The sequence below is a fragment of the Ciconia boyciana genome, chromosome 7 (assembly GCF_034638445.1).
Source record: "Ciconia boyciana chromosome 7, ASM3463844v1, whole genome shotgun sequence".
Lineage (NCBI taxonomy): Eukaryota > Metazoa > Chordata > Aves > Ciconiiformes > Ciconiidae > Ciconia > Ciconia boyciana.
In genome coordinates, this window is record NC_132940.1 from 6235104 (window position 1) to 6261198 (window position 26095).

The window sequence follows — 26095 nt, forward strand, 5'->3', positions numbered from 1 at the left end:
TGTACTGCCTGTGGCATCTTGGGGCTGGGAGGAGGTGAGACAAGGATTCTTTAGCAGCTGTTTGACGTGGTCGTGTTTGTATTAGTATGCAGATCATCATTCTAGCATTAACCTTGTTAAATTTTGAAGCTAAAACTCCAGAATTACGACATTTAAAATTCAGTGATTGGTAGCTGGAAGCTGGTATGCAGCTTCTAAAACTTTGCAGGAGGAATGAGTGGACTACTTTTTTATTAATAATCATTAGTTCTAGTATGCCTTTTTTTTTTGCTTCTCCCTAGCAGGGAAATATTCCCTTTTTTTATTTATTTATTTTTCTTCTTTACAAGAGATTTAGGCTTATCATACTCAAATTCTAACCTACAATAATTTTTAACTCTTATGATCCTTCAATGTTTTTGTTAAATTAATGGTTATATGTCAAGTAGTTTTCCATAGGCATTTTAGATCTTTATCACAGAGTTCACTTACTTCGAACGCATAATCTTTTGCCAAGTATCATAGTAAGTTTTGTGATGGTTTGTTAGGGGGTTAGTTACCATGTTGACCTTTTGTGAAACAAATTCCATTCCCAATTAAATTTCTCCCTGCTTTTGAAGTTTTTAGTTTTTCAGTTGGCTTGACTGAGAATCTTCTTTTGAAGTTGTTTATCCACCTATAAACAAATTTTTTTTTTTCCTAGTATAAATATACAAATCTGCAGCTATTGATTTCACTTTGTTCTGTGCCAAAGCTTGGCAGCGTGTTGGAAAAGAAAAGTCTTAAGATGCAGTCAAAAGATGCTTTTCCAGCAGATGGAAGACTGGTTTGTTGCTGTGGTTCAACTCACTATTGTGTAAGAAATCCAGTCGTGTTTTACTGTTGTTCTTTCTTGCGTAGAGTGTAGAAAAACTGGAATTAATAGGAATGGATTTCATTTGGAAGATTGCAATGGAGTCACCTGATGAAGAAATTGCCAATGAAGCTATTCAATTAATAATAAATTACAGCTATATTAATCTAACTCCTAGATTGAAAAAGGTAGGCATATATTTGTGCATTAAAGTGCTTTGACGTTCATAGACCCTTGATTCTCTGCATGTTAAAATGTGTAATTTGTTGGGTTCTGTCAGTTTGAGTAATTCCCATGATTTTGGTTTAAGTTCTAATTGATTTGTACATTTTTATCTTTAGGATTCAGTATCACTGCACAAGAAATTCATTGCTGATTGCTACACACGATTAGAGGTAAAGGACAAATTTTAATTGTTCTTGTACCTACATCCTTTTTCAGTTTTGCATCTTAGAATTAGAATAATTTACTACGATAATTCTATTTAAAGAAAAAAATTCTTTCCACAAATTTTTCTTGTCCTAGCTCTCCAGGACATAGTAATTGTCCGTGTAAACCAGCACTTATACTCTGCTTTGTATTCTAGGCAGCAAGCTCTGCACTTGGTGGTCCAACGTTAACACATGCTGTTACAAGAGCTACAAAAATGCTTACAGCAACTGCTATGCCTACAGTAGCAACATCAGTTCAGTCTCCTTACAGGTAGGCCTGCCTTTAAAAGAATAAATATGACAGTAGACATTTGCTCCCAGCTGCTTCCCACATGATTTTAAGTGCTAATTAAAATTCTCAGTATTGATAGTTGTATATTCTGGTGGTTTCTCAATTAAATAGTCCAATTACAATGCAATTTGAGTTCCAAAGAGATTTTGAAAAACCTGTGTTTTAAAAAACAAAACCAAAAAAACAACAAAACAACAAAAACCAAACCCCAAACAAAAAACTCCAACACCCTCCCTCCAACCCCCTAAAAACTAAAACCAACCATCCAAAAAAAACCCAGACTACTACCAGCCTATTAGTCATGTAATATTTCTGGGGCAGCAGGGTTTAGGTTTGGTTTGGTTTGGTTTGGTTGGGGGTTGTTTTGGTTTTGTTTTTTTTTTAATTGGGAGATAAAAGGATGGGTTTTCATCCTCTAACTTAACTCACACACACCCAAATGTGTGTAGCTTAAATATGAGTGCAGGGTGGGACCTTTAGAAACATGAAGCTTCTTCTGAAGCTGGCTGCATCTCAAGCAGTATAATGCAAGCTTCTTGGCCTGTTTCCCTAGTTAACTTCAACTGAATTAACTCCAAGTTTAAGGAGTTATATTTGAAAACAGCTAATTCATGGTAGTTACCCCTAGTGTTGAAAATTAATCTCTGACACAAGTTACTCTTGTTTTCAATGTTTATCTCTAGGTCAACTAAACTTGTAATAATTGAGAGACTGCTGCTGTTGGCAGAGCGTTATGTGATAACAATAGAGGTAAGATATGTAATTTCTTACTAGGCAAGGCTAAGAACACAACTTCCAATATTATTAAAAATAGTAAAAGTTATTTAAACCTATGTAACTCTAGTAACTTTGTTACATACCGTCATAGAAATGTCTTTTTTTTCCAAGGGTGGTATTTACTGTCATCCTTCTTTTCCTGTAGGACCTTTACTCTGTCCCCCGAACTATTCTACCTCATGGTGCCTCTTTCCATGGACATCTTTTAACACTTAATGTTACGTACGAGTCTACCAAAGATACCTTCAACATAGAGGTATGTGTGCACAGGTTATGTGTGTCATGCAGTGTTGATCACGTAGCTACTCTTGGGTTTTTTGATGCCTGGACTGAACAGAGTAAGCTGGTTTTAAGGACTCCAGTCAGCTTGAAAACTCTATTTGAAAATGTTAAAAGTATGTATAAGGCTGCTGTAATAGAAGTGTCTGTAGACTAAATGTATTTTGATAGTCATTCCGGAGTGGGAAAAAAGTTGTTTGCTTACTGTCAGTGATGGAGCATTTCTACTGCTGTCCTACCACGTCAGTCTCTTTTGTGGACAATACCTTTACCACCCTATGCAGAGGAGCAGGAAGATTAATGGAAGATTTTTCTTTTTTTCCTCTTGGAATTTACTGCTTGAGCAGACTTACTGAACTAGTGTCATTTAATTTTACAGGCTCATAGCAATGAAACTGTAGGGAGTGTCAGGTGGAAGATAGCAAAGATGTTGAATTCACCTGTGGATAATATACAGATATTTGCCAATGACAGCCTGGTATGTTAACTACAAAGAATTCTCATTCTTTATGAAATTGAGTCTCTTTTCCAGAACTAAATGATAAATATTTTCTTGCAGCTAACCGTAAACAAAGATCAGAAACTACTCCACCAGCTGGGCTTCTCTGATGAACAAGTCCTTACAGTAAAAACATCAGGAAGTGGGACTCCATCGGGGAGCTCTGCAGATTCCTCAACCAGTTCCAGCAACAGCGGCAGTGTATTTAGTTCATCCTATGCAATGGAACAGGTATAGCATCATAGCCTGAAACCTTCCCTCAGATTTTTCCTGGAGGGGGGATAGTTTGGGGGAGACATAGCTGGGGTGGAAGAAGTACAGTAAGATGAAACAGAAGCTGTTCACACCAGCTTGAGTATCCAGTCTTTGGTAGTCTGGTTTTGCTTTCAAACTGCAATTGAAACAAAGCATTTAAGTATACAATTACCTTATGCATGAAGATTGGACTTGGTAGTCTGTATTCTGTCACCTATTGTAGCCTGCTTGGTGTTTATTAATCTCTACAGGGTCTTTTAAACAAGCAAGACCCATATGATTTAATTTTGAGACTGTATATTTGTCAGGGGGAGAGATTTCCAGATTTCCTCTATTAATAAAGCTGCAGCATGAAAATAAACTAAGAAGCATCAACTAGCATGTTCAGACCACTCCTGGTCTGCTTCGTATGTCAACCCTAACTAACAGTTGACTTCAAAAATTGATGGTTAAAAGGGAAATGGGGTAATGTAAAAATTCAGATGTTGTCTCAGTCTAGAAAGTAGCTGGGATTTCTACGGGCCAGGTTGGCATCTGGGTCAGCTGCTTCAGTGAAGAGCTCTCTTAAATTACTTGCAACAGAGAGGGGAGAAAAAGGCGTTTGTATTTCTGCTTAATTTTCAGGAGAAATCCCTCCCTGGAGTAGTCATGGCTCTTGTGTGTAATGTGTTTGATATGCTTTACCAGCTTGCCAATCTAGAGGAGCCAAGGTAAGCAAACTGAATGGTTATTAAATATTGAAGAAATGCTCACACTGCGAAGTTTGAATGGCTGCTTATTTCGCAGTGTGTAGGCATCCACCAGGCCATAGTGTGGCTGAGCCCTATTTTGCGCAAGTAACTTCTGATAACTTTTCAGGATAACACTGCGAGTGAGGAAACTTCTGCTCTTGATTCCTACTGACCCAGCTATTCAGGAGGCTCTTGATCAGCTAGATTCCCTTGGAAGGAAGGTATGGATTAAACAATAAGTAGTCTTGGTGATCTTAACAAAAAGGATTTTACTACCACGTTTCTTAAATTCCCCGTCAGATTATAATTTGTAAAGGATTTGAAACTCTACTGCAAAATAATGCTCGTGTTAAGGATTATTGACTTATTTCCAAGCAGCTGGAGGCAAGAGGGTTATTATAGGGATTATAGGAAATGTATTGCCAATTACAACAAAATGCGGTAGTCTCAAAATATTTCTTCTGTGGCTTATTCCTCCTAGAAAACGCTGCTATCGGAACCAAGTTCTCAGTCTTCAAAATCACCATCCTTGTCTTCAAAACACCAACATCAACCTAGTGCTAGTTCAATACTAGAAAGTCTTTTCAGATCTTTTGCTCCAGGCATGTCCACCTTCAGAGTGCTCTACAATTTAGAGGTAAGACAACAAATTTATTTCTTTCTACTTGTCTTTCTGAGCACTAAGGTTTAAGTAGTTCTAAATTTCTTGGGCAGGAGTACACCATGACAGGGTCATTATGCAAAATGCAAAGTCATGTCATAGTCTGCTTTTATCTATGTGATAAATTCTACACAGAACGAAAGGGATAAAAAGGTCCCATTTAGAGAGTTTACTGTGAAGCCAGGCCTCTCTTTGTGATTTTCAAGGTGGAAGGAGTATTCTGAAGTAAGTGGAGAGGAGCAAAGAAACATCAAAGTCCTTACTGTTTATGTAAAATTCCTGCTTGAACCTCCAGAAACACCAAGTATGTGATTTTTACCACATATAAAAAAAGTTGGCTCTTTTAAAAATTAATGGGAGCTGTTGTTCAGTTTGATTTGGTTTTGCTCAATTCAATTTGAAAGAAAAAGAATGCTAACTTCCTTTCTATATAAAGTCTACCATATTCTGTCTGTTAGAGGCTAAGGAAGAATGTTTTTGAGAAGCATTCAACTGTGAAAAATTTTCACTATCCAAATGTGCAGGGCTTTTACCCAGAAGCTTCTGGCCTGTTTTAGCTGTGCATGTAAAGTGAGTGGAATACATACATTTTTTTTACCCCTAAGTATTCTCCTGAGTAAGTTTTTTAGCCAAAACACTGGATTGGACCCTGTGAAAAGGTTCTTTCCAAGTGTTCAGTGCATGGATTTTAAGGAGTATAAGAGTTCAGCTGGCATCATTGTTAGGACACTAATCTGCACACTCGAGGAAGCTGGACAGTTTCTAGTTCTACTCGCAGGTCCCACTGTTTATAAGGACTTATTACAAATATGGTTTGAACAACTTGAAGTTGAGAGGACCGGTTGCCAACAGCTTCAAGAACAGTGGACAAAGTTATTCTCTTTCATTCCTGGTGTGTGCCAAGATTACTGTAGGAATTTTCTTGTAGTTGCTTTCCCTTTGGGTTTCTGCAGTCTAATGTTAGCTCTTCATCTTCCTGCACTGTCATCACACTGCAGTGTTAGGATTCCCCCCTTTTCTGTACAGCTGGAATAAAAGATATTTGATGATGTCTTGGAAATATGTTGACAAGTTCTACAACTGAAAGCAAATGGTTTAGCATATCACAGCAAGGGTATCTTGTTGAACTGGCAGGTTATATTACAGTATGATGAGACAGTTATCTGCTGTTTCTGTGCCAGAGAAAATAAAAGCATGTAATAAATTGCTTTTCTGGCAAGGGATGAGAAGTAGTAAATTGGATTAGATGTGTAGATTATATGAATGGGCTTGTTCCTCAAGTCCAGTCAAGCCAATTGGAAGATGATTTCTGTCAGGAAAAGGATGATGTGTTTTCTTATCCCCTCAACTGGTGATCTGTTGAAAATATGGGAACCAGTCTGAACTGCTTTCTGAAAAAATGTGCACAGGGAATTTGCAGAGAACGTGAAAGAGGAAAATTAAATGTTGCAGATGTTCAGGGTTATATCATGCAGTGTTGTGATAAGATTTCATGCCTGAAGCTCTGTAAACCATTCTTCTGACCTGTGAACCTGGAAAAAGATGTATTTTGTTTTCCCACATGCAGCATTGTGGGCTGTACATGCCAAAGAGACTTTTCAAGAAAGTAAATAACTTCTGGGGATTTTCTGGGGTTTTGGGAGGAGCTGGGGTTTTTTTGTTTCTTTGGGTGTTGTTTTGTTTTTTCTTTATGTAAAATGAAGTGAAACTGATTATAAATGTACATGAGATCTGACCCACAGAGACCACAGACTTCCTCATGGCCACGTTTCTGAGCGTAATTGCATTCTGTGAAGTTTAGTGCTGACTTAAAACAGGAGGGATGATGCAGTGGGTGATGTTCGTAAGGCCTATAGAATTACCTGGACCATCTTTTATAAAATGAAACGATAATAGCAATATGGTTATGTTTCAGAAGGCATAAATTAATAAGCAAGCCATCTGTAGGGTGTTGTATGGCATACTGTCGACCGAAAATGTAGAAAGAAGGATTTGGGCTCTTAAGGAGCACCAACTGAGCCTGAAGACAACATTTCATGTGCTAGAGTACGTACTTTGTCCTTTCCCTTAAAAAGTAAACTGCAATGAGAAAAAAATGCCCTTTGATACAGAATAAATATCTGTAATAGCCATAGTTGTCCTGAATATTTTTAAAGTGACTTCTCTTTACTGAATACAGCTTTGCATAAGGGTATTGTTAATTGCTTCATTTGTAGGGGATTTTTTTCTGTTATACTTTTAACCTTCAGCAGATAAAGAATACTAAGGGCGGGGGGGGTATATGCATGCTTATTTATTAATTTATTTTAGGTACTGAGCTCCAAGCTGATGCCAACTGCAGATGATGAAATGGCAAGAAACTGTGCCAAGTCCTTCTGTGAAAACTTCCTCAGAGCAGGAGGTTTGAGGTTAGATTTCAAAATCTTGACTCAATTTATAACGCTTCATTTAGTTAGCAGTTCTTTGTGGTTTTTGTTTTCCGCACTGTAGCACACTAGTACACCTGTCAGCTTCTTTTTCAGAGAAAAAAAAATCCACCCAAGCTGGTTTTTTTTATTACCCAGTGTCTGAAAAGCTACTGTAGCTACCATAGTAATGTAACAGCGTACATATTGTTAAACCCCAAAATAAAGTTAGGCACAGATAAGCTTGTGAAGTGTAGCTTTTAGTACAGTAGTTGATGTTTGGATAGTTAGCATTTAAGTGTTTCGGTTCCAACTTGCAAGCGTGTACATTACGCTATGTTCTGCATAGATACCAGTGGACATTGTAAGCAGTCAAAACGTAGATCGTGCAGTGGGAACCAAATTAAATTTTACAGTCTCCAAAATTCAGACCCTTCAGATAAAGAGTTGAGGCACAGTATGAGTGGTTTGGAAGACCTGGCAATACTGTTTGTGCTTTTGTCAGATTTATCAAGTATATGTTGCTCTCAGTAATTCTGTCCACACACCACGCACCCCCCCTGTGCCCCATAGACCCTGAAGCATTTTCCAGCAGGAACAGAAAGCTTCCATCTGTAGATGCAGGAGGGGAAAATGGGGAAGTTAGTCTCCGAAGATGCCGGTTTGGCAGTTTTAACTGGCTAACTGGTACTCAGCTGACTGAATAGGAGGAGGGAAGGATAGCAATAAATTAATTGGAGCTCTCTCCTAATGTAAAGTATTATCAAATGGAGTCTGTCTTATTGATTTGTTTTTAAGTTTGGTGGTGAATGTGATGCAGAGAGATTCCATCCCATCAGAAGTAGACTATGAAACAAGACAGGGAGTCTATTCCATCTGCCTGCAACTTGCAAGGTATGTAATTGCCTTTCGTTAGAGAAAGTGCTGCTTTCTTGGCTTTTAGAGTGTGGCTTGTAATATTTAAGATTAACTGGTACTTTGAGTTCTGTTTTCATTCACTTGCTGTGAACGTTCAAAAATAAGCCTGACGTTTTTGCTCCGTGAATGTAGGTTCTTGCTTGTTGGCCAGACAATGCCTACCTTACTGGATGAGGATTTCATTAAAGATGGGGTAGAAGCATTGTCCTCACGTCCCTTCCGTAATGTCAGCCGACAAACAAGCAGGCAGATGTCCATTTGTGGAACACCTGAGAAGTCATCCTACCGACAGCTCTCTGTGTCTGATAGATCCTCCATTAGGGTAGAAGAAATCATACCCGCAGCAAGAGTTGCCATACAAGTAAGGAAGTGTTTAATGATTTATGGTGGTGTAGCGGTGTCATCTCCAGTGACAGCTGTGTAACTCCTGGATTTTTAATCAAAAGTCTACCTTTTATACAGGTTCTTGCCCACGCTCCATATAAAAGCCTCTGAAAATCCTGACTATCAGTCTCTCTTCCTGATCTTGATCTGAATTTTAACATAGCCTCAGAAATTATTTTAGCAGTACAAAGGGAAGCAGTACCCCAAAAGTGCTTACCAGAAGTAGATCTACACAGAAATCTTACTTGTGATTTATTTTGAGATATGCTTAACTCTAAGATCTTACTCTTTTTAATTTTCTGTAAATAGAAGGGAGAAGGTTTCTGCTGGAACTTGTGGCTTATAGTCCATGTTTCTTTGAATTAGAAATTTTGGGCAAGTGTTTTGTTTCAAATAGCTTATTAAAAATTAACTTTGCTTGATGGTACCCTGGGGAAAAAGGAAATTTTAATTTTCAATACTTTAAGAAAATGCTATTTTCCCATTTAATAGGCATGTCAGTGTAATTAACCTGACACTGCCTATTTACCAAAAAAATCTAATCTGACAAGAAGTCAACTCATTTGAAAGTTGAGTCCAGCTGAAAGAAACTTCCTAGTTAATGTAACGAGTATGCTATGTTAGGTTCTTGAGCAGTGCTTCCCAAATGGATCAATATGAAATCAGCATGCCTAATTCCCGATAGGTGAAAAGGGTATCTACCCTTGTGGAGAATTTAAAAATTAACTAATTCATATTAAGGGAGCAATACGAATCTCTCCTTGGGAACAAAAAGACTCTTGTATCCTTGAGCCTGCTTAGCGAAGAGAGAGGAAAAGAAATCCAAATGTCAATTTGTCATGATCCAGAAGATACATTCCTCTTATCCCTATGATTAACAAAGGCTGTTAAATATCGCAGAAGTAACTGCTGTTTCTTTTTCCTTCAGACTATGGAGGTGAATGATTTCACTTCCACAGTGGCTTGCTTCATGCGACTCTCTTGGGCTGCTGCTGCAGGACGACTGGATCTCGTGGGAAGTAGTCAGCCAATAAAAGAGAGCAACACTTTATTCCCTGCTGGGATTCGAAACAGACTTAGCAGCTCAGGTGGGTTAACTGTGTCTCTCACCAAAGAAAGTGTTTGGTTTATTCTTAATTGAGCACTTTCGAAGCTTGAAGCTGAATTCATTGGAGTTGGACTTCATGATCCTCTTGGGTCCCTTCCAACTCAGGATATTATATGATTGAATTACACAAATCTGAGCAAAATGCTGTATGTTCGTGTGGCATTTGGAGATGTGGCATTTGGAGAAGTTTTTTAAATTGCAGAGAACTGACCAGATGCTGAAAACATCTGAAAAATGTAATGGATTACAGCATTTGTTCATTTCTTAATGCAGGAAGTAATTGCAGTTCAGGAAGCGAAGGAGAGCCAACTGCGCTGCACGCTGGTATCTGTGTGAGACAGCAGTCCGTATCCACCAAAGATGCTCTGATTGCTGGAGAAGCCTTGTCTCTCTTAGTAACCTGCCTTCAGCTACGCAGTCAGCAACTAGGTATGAAATAGAATTGGATTACTCACTATTTGGAATATAAGTAAGGTGGGGGAAGGCTTTTGGAGACAGAAGAGTACAAAAAAAATCATGAGAAACTTCTAGCATTGTAAGCTGAGACGGCTCAAGTTAAAAACACAAAATTTCATTAAAAAATACAGGTTTTTTTTCTCCAGGACCAAAGAGCAAGTGGCATGAAACAAGGCATGTAGTGCTGTGCCTTAGTGAAACGTTTTGGGAAAGCTGACTTACTGCCAGTATATAAATATTTGCACTGGCTTTGAAGTATGTAATTCTGGAAGTACTGCTGTTTGCATAGCTAGTGTTTAGTACTTGAGCCTTTGTGTACAGGAAGTGTAAACTTTAGTGGTGGCGGAAGGCAAAGGAAAATGCTGTTATAACGTGGTGCCAGTCTCTGGTGAGGGAAGGAGATGGGGAAATATGCAAATAGCCGTTACTGCTTTTCAGTGTTAACGGGGGGGATGTCCTCTAGGTCCTATGGTATTTTAGTGCAAGACTGTAACTGACTTATTTTAAATTATTATTTTAAAAAAGATAGCCTGGTACTCTTCTGTTCTAGGATCTTTTTACAATTTGCCTTGTGTTGCCGATTTCATCATTGACATACTGCTTGGATCACCAAGTGCTGAGGTGAGGGTCTTTCTCTGAAAACTTCTTAAATGTTACACTTCTGAAATGTGTACACTTTGGTCATTTAATATGGCCTGAAGATAAAATTATTCATTGCAAATATTCCCACAATTTTTTGTATTTGAATGAATAACGTTTAGTATAATTGTTAGTAATTCCAGTATGTACTGATGTGTTGATAGAAAATGCTGAAGTATTACATTCTTTAGGCTTGTTTAATCCATGAGGCTCACATGTGCTGTGGCTAGTCTAAAGAAAATACTCTCATTCTGGTGAGACAAATTGTGTAAAACTAGTACTTTAGGGAAAGTTCCAAGTAACTTTCATCTCAGAAGATTTGGGTAAGATTTAATGGACTCTTCTGAACTTTTGAAAAATTCTTCCAAATGTCAGAACCCTCCTAAAATTCATTCTTTCTGATTTTAAAATAATTCTGGATATTCTAAAATCTAGAGGTTTTCAAGTCACGCTTACTTCATTTCATTGCATCTCATATATTTTGCATTAAGTCATTGCATCTTTTCTCCCTTATCTGAATTTATAATCTGTGCCTAATAAAGCATCAGAGCTTTTAGCTCAGGGATGAAAGTGGATTGCTAAATCCCTATAAGTAGAGAATCCCTGGCTGGCGGGTGCAGAGCTCGTAGTCTGGTTTACACAAGCCTTTCAATGCCTGTTTTTTCTGTTAGATTTCTAACAAAACAGAAGTGTATTTTTTGCAACCTTTGAGTAACTGCTAGTGTTCGACAATAACACTGTTTCAGATTCGTCGTGTTGCCTGTGACCAGTTGTACACCCTTAGTCAGACAGACACATCAGCTCACCCAGATGTACAAAAGCCAAACCAGTTTCTCCTGAATGTTGTTCTTGGTGCCCAGCTGCCTCTTTGGTCACCAACCAGCATCATGAGAGGAATCAACCAGAGGTAAGTCAGATGCGTGTTTCTTGAGGAAGCAAATCTATCACATTTTTAAATGAGCAGCGCTGCAGAAGCTCTGAGGCTTAAGGGGTTAGGACTTTGCAAGTCTGTCAAAAGTAGACATCCCTGTCACGCCCCAGATAGTTTTGGAAGTATGTAAATTGAAGGGAAATAAAGCTGAATTCTCAAAGTACAACTCCTCCCCTGTGAACACTTACAGTTCAGCTTATTTGACTTCCCATTCAGGAGGTGGTAATTGCTAAATAGGCCTGCTCTTTCTAGGATGTGCTCATGGCAGTCAGAACCTGGCTGGAATCCTGCATGAGGCGTAGAGGCTGTACGACAGTAACATTGAATTTGATAGCACTGCATAGATCGAGATCAGAAGCCAATCCTAAAGGCTCCAGCCTTTTCAGTGATGTCTGGACCCATGACTTCACCTCATTTCTTGTTGCTTATGTTACCCGTTACACCTGTAAAGACTGTGGGTGTCAGTCCTATTAACTTGTCCCTGACTGTCCAAAGGGAATTTAACAGTAACTTTAAACAGCAATTTCTAGAGGAATCTGAATAGAGGAGTAACTGAGAAGTTAAAACATGTTATTGTTTTATCATCATCTGATAATTAACTGAAACTGTTATGAGGTGAAGGACGAAAGCAGGATTAAATGTTATTCATAACATTCAGAAATAGCTGTTGGGAAGGAATCTGTTTTAAAGCTGCAGCGTGTGCATGCTGAAGCATACCTAGATAGCTATGCTGTTTTGGATTAGATGGACAGAGCACACAGGCCTTAAAGGCAAGTGCTTAGAAAAAAGTTTCTGATTTTTAAATTAAGCCTTTCTTCTATTTGTACCTTTTTCAGACTTTTGTCCCAATGTACAGAGTATTTTGACCTGAGATGTCAGTTATTGGATGACCTCACATGTAAGTATGCACAGGCACACGTCATTCTGATTGCAGCTTCCAAGCATGTCTTCCTTCTGTAGACGAGATGTAGAATTGCCTTCACAGAGCGGTTACTACACCATGAACTCAATGTGACGTGCCGGTGTGCTGGCTGTCCTGTGTTAATGCCTGGCATGGACTGCTCTTGGCATTCAGTAACAGCAAGGCAGCTCACTCCTTTTAGAAAGTGAAATGAGTTTCTTTGTGGAAGGTATACTTTCTACACATTGTGGGGGAAACTAGACCATTACAAAACTGTTTGAAATTCTTTGTATTTATGTTCTACATTTATAGAGCTGTTAATTTTTCTGGGTTTTCTTTTTCTCTTGCAGCATCAGAAATGGAACAGCTGAAGATAAGCCCAGCTGCCATGTTAGAAGATGAGATCACCTGGCTAGACAACTTTGAACCCAACCGCACAGCTGAGTGTGAGACCAGTGAAGCTGATAACATCCTGTTAGCAGGACACCTGAGACTCATCAAGACTCTCCTTTCACTTTGTGGGGCAGAGAAGGAAATGGTTGGTAAGTATTCCTTTTTACTCTAAAGTGACTAGACTAGTGTGAATTCTGCATAGCACTAACAGATGACTTGATCAGTAGACAGTACATGTGAAGACATTATAATACATCAGTAGAAGTGATAATAGAGCTATAAGGAGTAATTTTGGTAGTACCTTTGTTGTACCTTTGATATTTGATAAAATATTGGGATATGTTTTTTGTTGATATGGTGCTATTAAGTGATTTTGCTGTTATGGAACACCTTTTGACATTTGCAGTGATAATGTAAGTATTTAACAGTAGATGTGGATTACTGTGTTACAGGTTCATCTTTGATTAAGCCATTGTTGGATGATTTTCTCTTCCGAGCATCCAGGATTATTCTGAACAGCCATTCTCCAGCAGGCAGTGCTGCAATCAGTCAGCAAGACTTTCATCCAAAGTAAAAATTGTTTTTTTGTTTGTGTTGCATTTTGTCCTAGATCTCATGAATGCAAATGTCACACTGGGGCTACAGATACTACGATTTAATAACAGTGTTGGAGCATTTCTCCAGTTCTCTACATTTCCTACATAAGTGTCCAAATAGCATTTTTGTAAGTTTTAGTGTGACCCAAAAATCTTTATTTTTCTGTACTTCCAAAGTCTGTGCTTTGTTTGTTAGGTCAATGATGAACTGCAAGCACAACCAAGGTCTGATCTCATGAGTCCAAAGAGTACTCCTTTAGCTCATCATCGCTTGGGAAGTTGGCTAAACTGGAGCGTGAGCAGGAAATTAACTTTCCAAGCCCGTTGTAAATGAGAATCTCAAAAGTTCCGCTATTTTCTTTTTCCCTTCAAAAGAACTGCGTTTTGTAAAAAGCGAATGCTGAGCAAGTCTCTGGCACCTGAGATAGCTGATAATAGCCCAGAATATGTCAAATGGGAAAAAAAGTGTGGGCTTTGTCTTTCCTGTCACACCTGTCTTCTGTTATTGCCATACGATATCTGAAGGAGTGGGTAAATTAGCTTGTGTGGAGTTTTGTGCTGCTGCAGCTGGATTGCTTACATTACACGGACTAGTTGGTGTTAGAGTTGGATTGGGCATATCCATGCTGCCTTTCCACAAATGCTAAAGAAGGTTCCAGTGGAGCATTTAGCAATGCCTGAACTGAATGGGACTTGCTACACCTTAGCGTTTTGCTCCAGCTTTCCTCCATTGCAGTTCATCTCAAGCATGCTCTTTTGTTTGCTTAAAGTAAATAAAGCATTTTCTTTGGCCTTTAGAAGAAAGGGCTAATGTGTTTGATGATCCACTGAAAAGAGCTAAGTAGAAGAACACTTCTACTGTTCTAGTGCTGCTTAGGTCGAAGTTCATCTCTTGTAGCAAGTAAGTTATCTGGTCTAGCCCTTTCAAAGGTGGTCTCCCTGTAAATAAGTCATTATGTCTCTCCATCAGTGTTACAGTGATGGAGAGTATCTGTCTTTATCCTCAGACCTACAGCCAATTCTGTATCTTCTTTTTAGGGCACCTACTTTTCCTTGCTACTGAATGTTAACAACAGGTGTCTCCAAGTCAGTAAGGGAGGCTTATTTAAAGGAGTGTTCCTGGTGCTGCTCTTCTGATTCAATTCTTCCCTGTTCCCCTTCCTCGAGAAAGAAAAAATAGCACTTTGCAGTCTCTCAGGAGTGCTTTATCATTTAAAATGTTCGTTTTGAACATTAATTGTCGCTTGTTCTGAGTAATATGGCTTTCTGGAATTAGAAATAATTGAGTCATCTACAAAATAGATCTCAAATGTGGTTTTCTTTTTAGGTGCAGTACAGCAGATAGCCGATTAGCTGCTTACGAAGTGTTAGTAATGCTGGCTGATAGCTCACCTTCCAATCTCCAGCTTATTACAAAAGAGCTGCTTTCTATGCATCACCAGTGTGACCCTGCACTTACCAAGGAGTTTGATGTAAGCAAGAAGCCTTTTTTTGATTCGTATTAGCATGGTTTGGAGTACTGTGTATGATCTCCTTAACTGCTGCATTCATGAAATTTCCATGGTCTTCAATTTCAAATGACAAAAAGCAGATAAGAGTAAATGCAGACCCATTTGATCTTCCTCAGAAGCAAATACTCCAGTGAGTCTTTGTCAGTTATTATCTGGATAAGAAAGAAGTATTTCCTAAGTATCACCAATTTTATTTAGATACATTTTAGGCCATTTTTAACAGTTTTGTGCAAAGTGTTAAACATCTAAATGACCCAATATAGTGCTCTTGCAATCTTTCGGAATTTATATTTCTGGTTTTCCTTTAAATTGCTCTTAACAGCTCCTATGAAGGTGATTATAAAAGCTATAGTATGTTGTTGGTGTCTCATGCTTTTTATAACTTACTGGGACAAAAAATATATTTGTCATTCTAGTATCTTCCACCAGTGGATAGTCGCTCCATTTCAGGATTTGTGGGACTGAAGAATGGTGGTGCTACTTGTTACATGAATGCCGTCTTCCAGCAGCTATATATGCAGCCTGGTCTCCCAGAGGTAATTGGTTCAACATCCCGTAAAGTCCTCATTTTAGAACTACTGTCACCTGAACTGCAAGTTCATCTTGGCACCATTTGTAAATTAATTTTTTTTTAAAAAAAGTTAAAATAAAACTGTGTATGTACATGTGTGTGCATAAATATATACACACAATAAATATATAATTTATAAGGTGTGCTGTGTGTCATGACAACTTACAGTGATAATTTTGCCAAGAACCGATTTAATAAGGTTATTTGTTCCTTCCAGGCCTTGCTTTCCATTGATGATGATACGGACAATCCAGATGACAATGTGTTCTATCAAGTTCAATCTCTTTTTGGTCATTTGATGGAAAGCAAGCTACAGTATTATGTACCTGAGAACTTTTGGAAGGTATTACGTCTTTTTCTTTAGAATATATAGCTTTCCTACTTAACAAGTAATCCTTTATTCAGCCTTTCCTCATTGCAGAATTTCTAGAGATAAAGTAAGTTTTGCTTCAAAAAGTCAAAACATGTAAAAATAACGAATTTCTTTCAAAAAAATCACTTTCTTTAGTGATATGTATATGGAACCAACCACCCTTTTATATGTATATTTATACTTTATATAGATTTTCAAGATGTGGAATAAGGAACTTTACGTTAGAGAGCAACAGGATGCTTACGAGTTCTTCACCAGTCTTATAGATCAAATGGATGAGTACCTCAAGGTAAAAACCTCAGGGATTTCTTTCCTTCTTCATATGCATCTCCTTGGTACATTTTGTCTCTTTCTCCTTTGTGCTTCAGAAAAGAAGGCAGAGACACATTCGGCTTATTTTATAATCTACATTGTATTCAGAAGTTTAAAATTCCTATTGCTTTCTTGGTCTTTCACTCTGCAATGTATCCAACTGATGTCTAACTTTACATCTCCAACAGAAAATAGGAAGAGACCAAATATTTAAGAATACTTTTCAAGGAATCTTCTCTGATCAGAAGATCTGCAAGGACTGTCCTCACAGGTAATGTTGAATTTAGTGCATTAGTTACCAAGTTATGTGGTAACTAATTAAAATATGTAGGTCAAAATAGCAAAGAAAGTAGAGGCATATGCCTTTGTGAGCATCACAGCTGTTGATAGCTATGGGGCAAATGCAATATTCTTTCTTAAGCATATGTCTTGTTAATGCAAGTTGGATAGGTTCTACTGTGTCAATGCCTTGACTATTTTTCTTCTTGAATTTAGGTATGAGCGCGAGGAAGCCTTCATGGCTCTCAACCTAGGTGTGACTTCATGTCAAAGTCTGGAAATATCATTGGATCAGTTTGTTAGAGGAGAAGTTCTGGAAGGAAGCAATGCATACTACTGTGAAAAGTGCAAAGAAAAGGTATTGGCTCTTAATGTATGTGAAAGAAGATTCAACTGTAGCTTGGTATTTTCTTAAGCATTACATGGTCATAGAAACCATGCTTAGATACTGCTTACTCTTTCTACGTTGAAGACATAATCAAGAGGTTAAATCCATAAATCCATGCAGATAGCATTCTTCATTCCCTGTAACTCATATTGTAGACTGAACATTTAGAGGGATGGGAGGATGGTAAAATGTTCTGTAACATACCAGCCCACTACACAAACTCTGTATTAGCTGCAATAGTGCTTTCTCTGTACGTATTATAGTCATCCTATGCTCATCCCGCCTCCCGTGGCTGTATTGTACATAAGTTCAAGATGGCTGGAATTGGGCATCTGTAGAAGAATACTACAGAATGTTTGAGGTATATAGATAGAGGTGATACTCTCTTTTCTTTTTAAGAGAACTACAGTGAAGCGCACATGCATTAAGGTCTTACCTAGCCTGTTGGTGATTCACCTGATGAGATTTGGCTTTGACTGGGAGAGTGGACGTTCTATTAAATATGATGAACAAATAAGGGTAAGAAAACTTTTCTGTATGGCAGCCCCCCCCACCCCACGGAGTGGACAGTGGAGTGGAATCTCACTCTTCCTGTTTATTCTTTCTTCTTTCCCCCACATTTTGATACTGGGATTTTGAGTACGTGGTACACTTACAACATGATCATGCTACAGAAAATAAGTATTTTTCCTTAGAGCTTTCTTTGTCTGCAACATTCTCGAGGGCCTTTCAGAAAGCAAGAGGAAAAACCTCTGTAAAAACATTTTATTTAACTTCTGTGTCATAAGGATAAAAAGTCAAAGTACCATGTTTTCCTCTGGTGTTGCCAATGTGAGATGTATTAATACAGTTCTCATAAAATTACACTAAGCAGGTACACAACATAATATCTCAGTTAATCTGAAATATCTCTTCAAACAGTTTCCCTGGATGCTGAACATGGAACCTTACACTGTGTCAGGGATGGCTCGCCAGGACTCATCCTCGGAAGTGGGGGACAATGGTAGAAACACAGATCAAGGAGGCGGAGGCTCCCCAAGGAAGAAAGTTGCCCCTACAGAAAACTATGAGCTTGTTGGTGTGATTGTTCACAGTGGCCAGGCACATGCAGGGCACTACTACTCCTTTATAAAGGACAGGAGGTAATAGCCAAGAAGATTTGAATGGGGGACGTTGAGAGCCATTCAGAGCTCTACTGGAAGCACTCTTCCCTTTCTTAACACTCAACACTGCGGGTGTTAAGACAATAACGTGAGACACCATATTATAAAAGTCTCAGGAATTCTTAGTACCTTGTATTGCAGTTTGAGGGCTTCCTATGACATTAGTTGCAGGTGATGTGCTTCTCATTTTTAATCAAGCTTTTTTTTTTTTAAATGAAACTTTGACATTGATTGAACTGAGCTTTCTATTTACTGTCAAAACAAATGTGATTTCAGGTTTGTCATTTCTAGGGTATTCGGGGTGGTTTGGTTTTTTACTAGACAATCAAGTAACTTTGTTTCTGTTGTGTTTCTGTTCTGTTTTGATCACAGGGGATGTGGAAAAGGAAAGTGGTATAAATTTAATGACACTGTTGTCGAAGAATTTGATTTAACTGATGAAACCTTGGAATATGAATGTTTTGGTGGAGAGTATAGACCTAAAGTCTATGATCAATGTAAGCAGAAGTACAGATTGATTTACAGTAGCTTTATATTTCATACTGGTTCTCAGTAGAGGTAGAGCTCAGTCCATTATATCTACTTTGAGTGACTTGGTCCAATAATCCTTCCCAAGCAGTTTTTTCCTAAAGTCTTCTGTTTACTGAAGGACATAACAGCCTGTATATGGCCTAATATTAATTGAACTATATTCACTGTTGTTCAGACTTAGTAGCAGAGGATATTCAAAAGTAAAATGGCACCTTGTGAAAATAGTTAAAAAACCAAAACAAACAAACAAAACAAAACTACAAAATAGGCCTTGTGTTAGGCTAGTGAAAAAGACGGTGCATAGAACATGATGTGGCATCATATAGTTAAACTTTTCAGTGCTTTAAGGAATTAATTCCAAATACATTTCCACCAATATTCACTTGTTTCATAATTGTGATAATTATATTTTTAAAACGCATATGCTTTTTGCAAAAATATTTTAGAATTCAGGTTTTAGTTATTCGCTAACAGACTGATGTTTTAATCTGACAAATAACTTTATACTGCCACAGTGTGTATTACTTGCCACAGTGTGTATTTCACTCCTTATAGGAGTGAAAAAGGTACTAAACCTTCAAAGGCCTTCATCCAATGCCTTTTCTCCCATCAGCTAACCCTTACCCTGACGTGCGTCGGCGCTACTGGAATGCCTATATGCTGTTTTATCAGAGAGTGTCTGATCAGAACTCTCCGGTCTTGCCAAAGAAAAGTCGAGTGAGTGTTGTGCGTCAAGAAGCTGAGGACCTCTCGTTGTAAGTTCCCCTTGTGTCTGTAAAGGTTTCTCTTACATTGATACCTAGACCCTATCTCCAGAACTAAGGAATGAATAATTCCTCTTCAACAAAGGAGTATACTGACCCTTCTGTTGTTTTGTTTTTTTTAAGCTGCTTAATGAATAGTCTTTGGTGTTTTTATAATTTCCTCTTCCATACGGCTGTCACTATTGCAGTAAGAAGTTCAAGCTGACTGACAGCCTTAAGAAGTACTTAGACTGTCATCTAAACTTGCCTTAAGATTATGCTGGCTGTACTGGTGTTTTAAACTTGAACTGTAGATTTGTCATAGGATTTCATTATTCACCTTGAGCTTGTATATATTTCAGATCTGCTCCATCTTCACCAGAAATTTCACCCCAGTCATCACCTCGACCCCACAGGCCCAACAGTGACCGCCTCTCCATCTTGACGAAGCTGGTTCGAAAAGGAGAAAAAAAGGGTCTTTTTGTAGAGAAAATGCCTGTGCGGATATATCAGGTAGAGGAGCACTCCAAAAGTGGCAACTAAATCGTACTGATTTAGTACTAAGCACATAGTGAGAGGAACACTGTAACTTTGAAGGTGGCCTTGAAGTAATTCCCTTCTTGAAAGCAAAGATAGAAAATATTTCTGGATTCTGACAAAGTTATTAACAAGCTGCTCAGTGGTACATTATTGTAAGTTTTGTTGTGCCTTCTCACAAAATTGACCCATCATTCTTTGCTTTGAAGAAACTGCAGGCAAGTTAGTCAAATACGAGAGAATGGCAGCAGTTAGCATGCAAGCAGGGAGAGATGAGAGCAGAGATGTTTCCTTTGAAGTACACTTGAAGAATAATGGAGAAGATGGCAAATTACAGTCATCCTCTAGTTCTTGAGTTCACAAGAATGTAAAAAGGGGAGAAGAGAAGCCAAAACAAGCTTCAATTCTGTTCATGTCTGTTAGCTTATATAATACTGAATATGTTCTCAAAGGAGAAAACAAGGATGTTGAAGGCAACTTTGCAAGTCAGGGCTGAAAATGGAGGTGTGATGGCATTGGCAGAGCAGAGAGAGGATGGTAGAACCTGGATATCGGTTAGCTGTCATAAGGAGGAGATCTCAGTCTGTGGGTCTGCAGCTCTGGTCCATACAGGAGAGGATACAATCTTGCAGATATTTGGTCTTCTGAACGCACACCATCCTGCTGTTCTGCACACGTGCAAGAGAGCCTACATCACATACACAGTCAGAATAAACTGCAGGCCGTGCATGGCCCTCCACGTGGGCTGTATCAGGGCATTAATAGTCATTTTAGGCATTCTTGTATCTGGGGCTGTATTATTACAATAAACAGAACTCGGCTCAAATTTATTGAGAGTCTTTCAGCAAAATCTCATTTGAAAAAAGCGGGGCTTGGCATTTAAGTACGTTATTGTGGCTGCAGCTTGTAATTATACCATGGTTCCTTGCTAATGTAAATTTGCTAAGCAAGCCTTTCAGGTTTGAAGGATGTTCTCTTGGCTTTTTTATGAAAAGCAAACAAAAATTGGACCTTATCAGCAACTTCTTCCTTTTTCTTTTCCCTTAATGGCCAAATGATTAAGTCCCTCATCTGTTGTCTTGTGTTTTGTAATACGCTTGGAAGAAAATCACTGGTCTTATACAAATCTTCTAAGTCTCCTATATGTATTTTTCCCTCCACTGAAGTAGTGATTCAGAGTGTGAAAAGAATTGGTCTGACACTGGTTTTTAAACACCACATGTATTTACATAAAAGATGGAATTTTATTTAGAGAAATGTACTTTGACAACATTTAAAATTTTTGTTGCCGCCTTTTACTTTTACAGATGGTGAGAGATGAAAACTTGAAATTTATGAAGAACAGAGATGTATACAGTAGTGACTACTTCAGTTTTGTTCTGTCATTAGCTTCACTGAATGCTGTAAGTATCTAGATTTTAATCTTAGAGTATTCGGAATACGTTGGCTAGAAAGGGCCACAGAAGCTATTTGGGTCACAACCAGGAAAACTGGAAGAGAAGGGTTGATGTGACTTTGCTTTTCCAGCTGAGCAATTAATTGTCTCCAATAATTTTTCACACTGATAACATCTGTCTCAGAGCTGACTCCAGCCTCCTGTTCTAGTAGTTCGGAGCTGACTCTCTAGCCTCCTTTGCCATAGAAAAATTCATGAAATAACACACACCTTTTTTTAATGATGCAAACTGAGCTCTAGAGGAACAGAAATTCCTCTCTATATGGAAGATCCGAAAGTTGGTGTTGGTCACCTCAAAGTTGATAGACTTTCATTGGAAGTACAGTTTACTAATTAAGTTTTTCTAAATAGAGTAATAAACAAACCAGCATTTATTAAATCTACAGATCTAGTGGGCCTTAAAACAAGTTTGTTCCTGTTTTAGCATATTTGTTAACTAGCATAGTCAGCACTGGAGACTGTTTTTAGCACAGAAAAATGCTTTGGTTTATTTTTTCCAAATGAAGTAAATTACTTGAATAGAACATGTTGATGTGTTTAAGAGACAGCACATATGCTGCAGGCATACTTCTGCTCTGAAGTAAATTTGATGTTTCTTTCAGACTAAGGTGAAGCATCCTTATTATCCATGCATGGCAAAGGTGAGCTTACAGCTGGCAGTCCAATTCCTCTTCCAAACCTATCTCCGAACCAAGAAGAAACTCAGGTAAGGCCTTGTTCTGGGTACTGTAAGAACATATTCTGAGGCTTTCGTGCTTGTAGTACCTACAGCACCTTGAAATAAATACTGTGAGTAGCAGAGACACTCACAGGAGTAGCAATACATTTCTGCTTTGCATCAGAATCCCATCACAAAGAAATCTGAGAGAGGAAGGAGAGTCATATATAACCTGACAGTTTGCTGCCTCTCCCAGCTGTCCATTATTTCGGTGGTGGTGGATTGGGCATGGAAATGCTTTAATGGATTGAAAGACAGCAAGTTGTTCCAAAATACTTCTCTAAGTGTTTTTGTCATAAGCCATCTAATATATGTTCAATTAAAACAAAAATTCTTTCTATTTGGCAAACAAGAAACATGGCTTAGGTTTTGGAGGTGTGTTTTCCCTTTCATTACTGACAGTTGTCCCTGTTTTGTTAAAGGGCTGATACAGAAGAATGGATTGCCACCATAGATGCACTGCTCTCCAAAAGCATTGATGCTTGTCAGTGGTTAGTTGAATATTTCGTCGGGCCAGAGGGCCGGGAGCTCGTAAAGTAAGTACTGGTAATTCTGTCTTAGGTGTTTTGTCTCATGTATGGATAAAGCTTCCTAATAACATGGTCTGGCCTATACTGATGTATTCCCAAAGAGTTGACTGTGCATATTCTTTAAACAGACACTCTAGATAATCACTTAGGTTTTTATTTCTAGTATTTTCTCTGATTGTGCAGCTTTCTGAGTAATTCTGAAAATCTAATAAAATAGTGCAGCGTACATGGAGGAGGATGCAGATGTTTAATTCAGTGGAGTGCCTTTGAATGTGTTTAAGTTTGTGTAGTCACTCCTGCAAGTGGTGGGAAAGGAGAAGGTGGTGAAAGTGTTTGGGGTAAGGTAAGTTAAATGCTTACCTGACAAAGATCACAGATAAGCTGGAAAGAATTTTTTTTGCCAAGCTCAAGATCAGCTAATAGGTATTTTGAAAACACCTAAGACAAATTATTGGAGAACTGACACACTTAGAGAGGTGTGTCAATTTAAAGAAAATTTTATCTTTGAAGTTGCATTGAAAGACAGGAGCCTATGATAGCTTTTTAGTTTTAGCTTTTTTGTTACTTGAATGAATAAATATAAATTAATGTTATAGGCCTTAGTAGTGACAAGTGGGAGTGCAGGAAAATAAGTTAAAGCTTATCCACAGAAGTACACTACAAGAAGTAGTATCTGGACTGTTTTCCTTTATAGAATAATAAACACCACACTTAATCATAGTAACTGTGTGTACACGTTGATTCCAGTTCTCTTTGCAGCTTCGCCTTTTATCTTCCAGGACTTTCCTCCTGGAATGCAGTGTAAGAGAGGTGCGAGTTGCTGTAGCCACTATTCTTGAAAAAACCCTCGACAGTGCCTTGCTTTATCAGGAGAAGGTTAGTGACCACCAGTGATCCCGTTGGTTGTCTCTACTTAATGGCTCTTGCTGTGTTTGCAGACAATGCTGTGTGATTTGTAAATGGCAAGGTGAAAGGCGCTTGTCTTTTGATCATGCTTGTAGTTTTTCATTTCTTGAATAGGTTAACGCTTGTCTGTTCCTACCCTAGGAGGTAGCATGCTGCTGTAATTCTCAGAATTTAAGTTTAAGGTATTACTTATAAACAATTCTGCCTGACTTCAGCTTGTCTTATAAACTGATATCACATATTCTTTTAATAGCTTGGAAACAGTGTTTTCCTAAGATTTATTCTCTTTTTTTGATTCCAGAAATTGGCTTAATTTAACTGATTCTCCTTCCTCACTCAGTCAGAAGCCTTATAGCAGTAGTAACAGAGTTATCTTGTTCCAGAGAGAGACCATAAATATGGTTATTGTTCAAATTTTTCATTTTCTATTAGAAAATCTTGGCAAGTAAATTTGGGAAGTGCAGTTTTGTTACATTTTGCTGATCTTAATATTCTAGGAAAACCCAGCAGGAAATTTGTGGAAAGGAGTCATTTGTAGAATGTTTGAGATTTACCTATTTCTCTTGGGATACCTGAACAAATCATTTGTAATAAGACAACTCAGAAGTGTTATCTATGTTCTGGTGTGTTCCTGTAGGTTGTCATTGGGGGCTTGGACGCTTTTAAATGTCCAAGTCTTGTTTAGTCTGAAATATTTTTTTTTACATCAAATTTTAATATTTGATACAATAGGATGTTTTTTCTATCCATTTTCTGGGTTTTACCTTTTTTTTTTTTAATCCAGTGTCATGGATGGAAGGCACTAGTGTTGTACAGGCTTCTGTTAAGAAAGTTTGTCATATTTAGAGCTGTAAGGAAAGATTGCTATGAGGTCCTACAAGCTGAATACAGTAGTAGGGAGATGAACATTTACAATATAGTTTGATAGTTTTTGGTTACTTCCTCTTGGCTATTAGTTGCTATCTGTTAACTGAGATGTAATAAATTATATACCAGTGTGTATACCCTTAGTGTGCTTTGATGCAAACTAAACACTTACATTGCGTTTTGCATAGTTGAGTGTGATAGTACGCTAACATGAGACTTTGAGTGACAGTTTACTTCTAATCTGGTTTGTTTTGCATTACTGTCATGACTGGAATGTTTGAACATCAGCTCACTCTGAGGAGTAATTTGAATTGCTTTAAAAATACTGCAAACTTTGTTTGCAGTTCCACTGAGTTCCACTTCTTTGAGCAAGTTACCTACATGCCAATGCTTTCATTACTTTCCTGCTTAATATATGCAGCATTCATTCAGAAGAGTTAAAAATGGGAAGGCTGCAATCCTATGTTAGCTATTTATATTCATCACAGCAAGCATATCTGACCACACATATGATTGTTAACCATACCTTAACTCTGATATGTGAAACACTTTTGTTTTTTAAGCAGTAGACAACTCTTCAAATTCAAATTAATAATTTTTTCCACAGTTAAAAAGTCTACATCAATTATTGGAGGTGCTACTTTCTCTACTGGATAAAGATGTACCTGAAAACTGTAAAAACTGTGCTCAATACTTCTTGCTATTCAATAACTTTGTACAGAAGGTAAGAAACTGTTATTTTTTTAATGCTAGTTTAATTTTAAAGGACAATAGTAAGGCAACTAGTAATCTATATTCATAGAAGGTTTAAGCAGCACAGTGAAACTCTTCCAGAACTTTTATTAGAGTATTCCTTTTTTCTTTTTTTTTGAAAAGTAAATGGCTTTGAACACTGGATTAGGATAAAAATCACTCAAAAAATACCAGCAAAGTATACAAACTGAAGATGTCATTTCCAGAGTCTGAATTTTGGGTTTCTATTTTGGGGGATCATTCTTGGCTGTTCTTGAAAAAAGCAGCATTCAGGATTTTTGTCCTATAGGAAGCAGCATAACTGACTGTACTGCTCACCCCAATATGGTTTCTCTCTATTCCCCCTTTTTTTTCTTCTTTTTTTAGATGACACTTATTTTGCTTATGCTGATTCTGCTCTGGTTTATGTAATGTGCTCTATATAATGAGACGGCTTTTTAGAGGTGTACCTTATTGATCTGTGTGACTTTTTCTTTGAGTAGAAAATGCAGTGTTTAGCCTATGCGTTTTACTTTTGTTCCCTCGAGCATTAACTCTTTACCTGCACAGGAACGTAACTTTTTATTGTTGTCTAAACAGCAGGGTATAAGGGCTAGCAGTCTTCTTCTCAGACACTCTGCTTTGAGGCACATGATCAATTTTCTCCTTGGCCCCAACCGGCAGAGTAATCAGGTAAAGCTTACATAGCATGTGGTTTTGTGCTGTGTCCATCCCCGTGTTGTGATGCTTAAATTATGGATAAATGCTTTTCATGTGGTAGGATAGACTAACCCTTGGATTATCCTGTAAAATTCATGCAAGTCTTAGTCTACCTATGTGTAGTTAACATGGAAATAGCTGTTTTGGTAGAAGTAAATGTGATGGTTTGATGATAACAACATTTTCGCCAACTTCAAAGTATTAGAACATGGTGGTGGACTGTTAAGGACATTGCTTTGTTTTGACTTAGCAAAGTTGACTAAATCAGCT

The 26095-nt window shown here is 38.0% G+C and overlaps 1 protein-coding gene across 2 annotated transcripts in view; it reads left to right on the forward strand.

Annotated features, from left to right (window-relative positions):
- The window catches only part of USP24 (ubiquitin specific peptidase 24), a 66247-nt gene that overhangs the window by 30507 nt on the left and 9645 nt on the right, over positions 1-26095 (forward strand). For both annotated transcript variants that reach the window (XM_072866769.1, XM_072866770.1), the window contains exons 21-57: positions 880-1020; positions 1174-1227; positions 1419-1534; positions 2239-2305; positions 2478-2588; positions 2991-3089; positions 3171-3341; positions 3990-4075; positions 4224-4317; positions 4578-4733; positions 7068-7165; positions 7961-8056; positions 8213-8441; positions 9393-9552; positions 9846-10001; positions 10579-10649; positions 11414-11574; positions 12435-12496; positions 12850-13041; positions 13345-13462; positions 14816-14960; positions 15416-15535; positions 15788-15913; positions 16134-16232; positions 16444-16526; positions 16751-16892; positions 17322-17441; positions 17844-18064; positions 18458-18582; positions 19230-19371; positions 19722-19872; positions 21204-21299; positions 21955-22058; positions 22493-22606; positions 23380-23476; positions 24981-25097; positions 25706-25798. In XM_072866769.1, coding sequence (XP_072722870.1) covers positions 880-1020; positions 1174-1227; positions 1419-1534; positions 2239-2305; positions 2478-2588; positions 2991-3089; positions 3171-3341; positions 3990-4075; positions 4224-4317; positions 4578-4733; positions 7068-7165; positions 7961-8056; positions 8213-8441; positions 9393-9552; positions 9846-10001; positions 10579-10649; positions 11414-11574; positions 12435-12496; positions 12850-13041; positions 13345-13462; positions 14816-14960; positions 15416-15535; positions 15788-15913; positions 16134-16232; positions 16444-16526; positions 16751-16892; positions 17322-17441; positions 17844-18064; positions 18458-18582; positions 19230-19371; positions 19722-19872; positions 21204-21299; positions 21955-22058; positions 22493-22606; positions 23380-23476; positions 24981-25097; positions 25706-25798 — 4533 coding nt within the window. The remainder of the gene's footprint in view (positions 1-879; positions 1021-1173; positions 1228-1418; positions 1535-2238; positions 2306-2477; positions 2589-2990; positions 3090-3170; positions 3342-3989; positions 4076-4223; positions 4318-4577; positions 4734-7067; positions 7166-7960; positions 8057-8212; positions 8442-9392; positions 9553-9845; positions 10002-10578; positions 10650-11413; positions 11575-12434; positions 12497-12849; positions 13042-13344; positions 13463-14815; positions 14961-15415; positions 15536-15787; positions 15914-16133; positions 16233-16443; positions 16527-16750; positions 16893-17321; positions 17442-17843; positions 18065-18457; positions 18583-19229; positions 19372-19721; positions 19873-21203; positions 21300-21954; positions 22059-22492; positions 22607-23379; positions 23477-24980; positions 25098-25705; positions 25799-26095) is intronic.